The sequence below is a fragment of the Montipora foliosa genome, chromosome 3 (assembly GCF_036669935.1).
Source record: "Montipora foliosa isolate CH-2021 chromosome 3, ASM3666993v2, whole genome shotgun sequence".
NCBI classification, from domain to species: domain Eukaryota; kingdom Metazoa; phylum Cnidaria; class Anthozoa; order Scleractinia; family Acroporidae; genus Montipora; species Montipora foliosa.
Window position 1 is genome coordinate 45,324,078 of NC_090871.1, and position 5,000 is coordinate 45,329,077.

The following is a 5,000-nucleotide window of genomic DNA, read 5'->3' on the forward strand; positions in this document are numbered from 1 at the left end:
TATCTTCAACACAAAAAGAAAGGGAACAGAAAATTTATCTTACTATAGTTTCTTTTGAGATCTCAAGTTTCTATGAAAACGGCACAGTGCATGTTGTTCAAAAGCACGAGACAATGTTGTTCCGCAACAATGTTTCCGCAACATTGTTGCCTCGTTTGCGGGCGCCTTTACCAATGCTCACCTCGGAAAATTTATCCACTTAAATCGACTTTTCTTTTTAAAATCAATGTTGCATCTCTACTCTGCTACACGAGGTTGTTGCTAGTCGTCGCTAGTCGCTAGTCGTCGTCGCAAAGTACAGAAACGACGCAACTCAACAAGGTCGAACCGGAAGCACACTATGGCGCTTCTGGCTGCCGCTATACAGTTCATGAAGCGAAAACACTAAATAAAGAAAAAACGGGAAATCATGACAAGATTTAACATAAAAACTTCACCTTGAGAAGTGACAGACAGCACAAACAGCGAAATAACACCAAGGAGTGTTAGCAGACAGTGGTGATAAGCCATACAAGTGTTTAACAATTGGATAGGGGCAGACAGAACAAAAACAATTGCCAGTTCACAAAGATAAAGTCTTCTCTGAATAACACTCTTTCCTCCAAGCACAGTTATTTTAAACGGAATATGAACACTTCTAGCCTGTTATATCTGGTTAATAGACCGTATTCATAAATGGCGGACAAAAAATTATTCTTTTGTCTTTGTGCTAATCATCCTCACTAGCCTCAATTTAGTGCAATTTAGTGTTTGTGCCAACGAGGCTGGTGGATTAGCTAGCATAAAGACAAAAAATTATTTGTTTCGGGAATTTATGAGTACGTTCTATGTAACAGCGTACACACTTTCTTGTCCATCAAGCTCTTCGCGGAATACACCGGCAACAACCAGCTTTGCCTTAGGGGTTGAAATTTAAAAGTTACGGTACAACCATTGTCGGTTATCAATCTTAGTGACGCGTAAAGGCGCCCGCAAACGACGAAACATTGTTTGCCGAAATGTTTCCTCGCAGCGCAAACGAGGAAACATTTGCCGAGGAAGCAAAACGTTTCGGAACAAATTCAGAAACATTTTTGCTTCCGCAACAAATGTTTCCTGGGGCCGCAAACGAGGAAACATTTGCTTCCGCAACGTTGTTTCCTCGTTTGCGGGCGCCTAAAAGCCCAGCGGATGTCTCGAACGGTTTTACATTGTGAACGATCAGCTTACTGAAATGAGAAAAGAAATGCTTTTGCATGTCGCGACACATCGCAATGGATCCAAATTTGAATAATATCTTCATATGTTGTTCCCGCTTGACTGAACCTGAGTCCACCAAGCGGTAATTAGGGCACTATTGAGTTCTTCACACCTCGAATTTTTTTTCACACGTCCAAAGTTCTGATTGACAGTTGCAGAAGAATGCCTTGAGACTACTATTCCCAAACCCACAATTTTTATCCAAACACAAAAACTAGTTCTTACGGTGACAATTATTGAGGTTCACTAGCAATAGAGTTATTTTCACAGAGTTATGACTTTAGAGTTAAGCTTCTAAAATCTTGAATTCAGGATTTTGGAAACTTAACTCTAACTCTACGACACAACTCTATGAAAATAACTCTAAGAATAGCTGTCCGCCAATTATTATGCCTTGCGTCACTAAATCAGTCACTCGAAGAAAATGTCGCAAAAAAATAGCATTCTGCGCGATTAAGTGCTTGTGTCTTGCTGCAAAAGCTTCATACTTCGAGAGGTACTGAAATTTATATTACTACCACACAAAGCGAAAACGCTAAATAAAGAAAGAACTTGAAATACCAGATTCACCTTGAGAAGTGACTGACAGAACAAACAGTGAAATAACACCGAGGAATGTTAGCAGACGGTAGTGATAAGCCGCAATAAAAAGTCTCAGCCAAGCCTAAAAGCGGTCCTCCCATTTCTGCCCCCTGAAAGCAATTTAGTGTATATGGAAATAATTGTGCTCCTTTCATTTTATGAAATAAAATGCACTACACTTTCCTCGATGATTCGATTGACAGGTTTGACAAGTTTTCGTTTTTGACCAATCAACAGCAAGCTAAACATAAGCGCCCAAAACCTGAACGGTCGCTCGCTGAATAGTCACATAAGATGGTTTGCTACGTGAGGAAACAAGCTTTAAGTTGAGGTTTACGTTTCTTCTGTTTTCCGGCTGAGTTTAATAATAAATCTCTTATTAGACGATTTGGTATGTAGTATAGTGGGATATTTTTACTCGTATCTTGTAATTTTACTCGACTTACGGGCTCGCCAAAATACAGCAAAATACTCGTAAAAATATCCCACGATACTACACAATAAATCGTCCAATAAAATGTATTTAAATAACGAACTGAAAGACGTATTTATGCTTCATGCTCTATACATAAGACTGATATTGTTGTCATTGTTGGTAAGGGATTGCTTTGGACGAGCTCCGTTTGCTGGGACACAAATAATACTCCATCTGTTTGGGATATTTTGGGGAAAGCCCTGATGGGCTAGGCCGTTTATTGAAAGTAAACATGGTAACCTAGGAAATACCCAAATATAGAAGACGTGATCTCAGCAAAGGTGAGGGTACACCCGCCACAGCCCTGAGCGAGGAACGAGTGACAGGGCAGCCCCACCCGAGGCCAAAGCAAAACCACTGCCAACAGGAAAAGAAGGTTAACGTACGAAAGAATAAACAAAACTGCGCATACAGTCACCTTAGGAAAAGAAGCAAAATAATGAAACTTACATGATAAAGCAGAAGTAACAATACACAAAACCTGACCATTGCTAACTAAACAGATTACAATTTACTGTACTAATATATAGAGATAACTGCATGGCCCATGCTCACAAGAAGGTTAAGAGGAGCCCAGACATGAGTAATGATCATGTGCAAAATATATGGCCCCTGCTCATATAGCTATCTACATGTAACTGTAAGTAGTGCGTAGTGTTTCTATATTATAGGGAGATAAAAACTAAAAAACTACAATACTTGAATACCAAAGAGAGCAAGTGTAATTCCCCGAATAGTTGTGGTTTATGCAGTCAGCATTCTACTGTAAATGCTGTATTGTTCAGACATGCATAGATGACTTAGAACTAGAAATCATAAGGTGCCAACAATTCTTAACTTACAGACTGATTTAGGTCTGAGATGGGTAACTTTCGATTTTGTTAGTAATACCAACATGCGCTACAAGCCCAAGTTGTCTGGCGTTGGAACCCAAGACACCAGAAAATGAAAGCCAGCTTAGCTGATTGGGTTGAAAGAAAATTACTTAATATTTTGGCAAATTTCACTGGAGAGCAAACACTTACAACAGAAGAAGGTCACAATAATAATAATAATAATAATAATAATAATAATAATAATAATAATAATTTAAATAGTGATAAAATTGCAACGTGCAAGGATAGATAGATAAATCGTTTATTAGATAAAATCACCTCACAGTCCGAAGACCGAATTGCGCGATAATAGATAATAAACTATAATACATTATAATTCTATTAAACACAAAAAACTGTTAACAATTGAAGATAAAACTTACAAGTACAATAAAAAATCTGAACAATAATGGTCTACATTTTAAGACTATGGCTGACCATGGAATATTTCTCAAACCGATCTGTTTTACATACAGGAGTGTTAAATGTCCTTCTTGATTTTAAATGTCTGGGTGGAAGGAGACTTGCCAACTTATGGTCCTTCTTATGCAATATGTCTTTGAAAAGATCACATGAAAGTTTCTCTCTCCTATCATAAAGTGTTGGAATCCTTGCTTCTCTCAGCGCACTTCAGAGCCTGATCAATCACGAAGCTCCCCTCTCTTTACACAACGTATAAATAAGCGAGATAGGTCTGAGATCTTTGCTGAAATCACAAATGGTTGGTGCCTTGAGTAAGGAAGGGGTGGGGGGGAGGGCGGGGACATCGGCAAGCTTCCACCGGCGAGGGACTTTACATTCAGAGAAGGAGGTGTTGAGTATGTCTGCAATAGGAGCTGCCAAAATCTCTGCGAATTCTTTTATATCAACGCCCAGTTCAGGAGATTGTCAGGACGGCCGGCACGAGCTGTGCTGATCTCTCACAGCTTGCGTGCGACAGATTGCTCAGTGACGACTATCGGATGGTCACCGTCCGTTGATACACGCTCAGAGCCGGTCAGGGGGGAGAATGGTATAGGTATAAAAATTTTTATGTTGACTAAGTCAAATAAGATATATTTCTAAAAGTTTCCCACTTATTACTCATGTGACCGACTTCAAACAAAGAGCCTATTGCTAGATGAAAAAGAATGCAAGTGTACTTACTGATGGGTGCCAAAAGTTTTATGTGATCTTGACAAGAAGAGAGTCGTATTAAGGCCAAACAAGGCCTTCGTCACAGTTGACCCAGTACGTAAATACTATACCTAAAAATAACACTTCTATGTAAATAGTATTACTGACAACTTAAGGGAAGATACATGTAAGTGAGCCCACACAAGCAAAAATTGATTGTACACATACCTAAATAAATGAATTACGAAATTTAAACCGAAGATGACTACATGGCCGTTGCTCACATAGTCTGAAGACTTAATGCTAGATGTAATGAACCACGAAGGAAGCTGCATGTGTTGATAAAGCCAATGATTTGTTACGGGCAGCCAGGCTGCCAAATCCTTACTGATGTATGTTATCACGACATGCAAATAAATGCAATGACAAAGAAAGAGGCAGCTTGTCAGAAGTAAGCCGATTGGATGACTATCTCCGCGCACACAGAAATTTATTCTCACTATTCTTAACTAAATAAATTACTAGCGGGAGCTCCGCGCGCGCCGAAGGCCCTAGCGCACGGAGCGCCATAGTTAAGAGAATAGGGTAACCTATCGTTGCGAGAAATTTTGGTTTTATAGCTATAACGTCATCGACCGTTCGTGCGTCCACCCGTCCATGTATGCCAATGTGACCAGTATCACGCTAGTTTACAGCATACATCTTTAATATGG

General features: G+C 39.6%; 1 protein-coding gene across 3 annotated transcripts in view; it reads right to left on the reverse strand.

The window, feature by feature from the left end:
• Positions 1 to 5,000, reverse strand: part of LOC137997491 (E-selectin-like) — a 79,438-nt gene that overhangs the window by 24,274 nt on the left and 50,164 nt on the right. For 2 of the 3 annotated variants that reach the window (XM_068843527.1, XM_068843530.1), the window contains exon 1: positions 438 to 654. The exons of the other annotated variant lie outside the window; for it this stretch is intronic. In XM_068843527.1, the coding sequence (XP_068699628.1) occupies positions 438 to 510 (73 nt within the window). In that variant the 5' untranslated portion in view covers positions 511 to 654. Of the gene's footprint in view, positions 1 to 437; positions 655 to 5,000 lie in introns of those variants that run through there. 3 annotated transcript variants of the gene reach the window in all.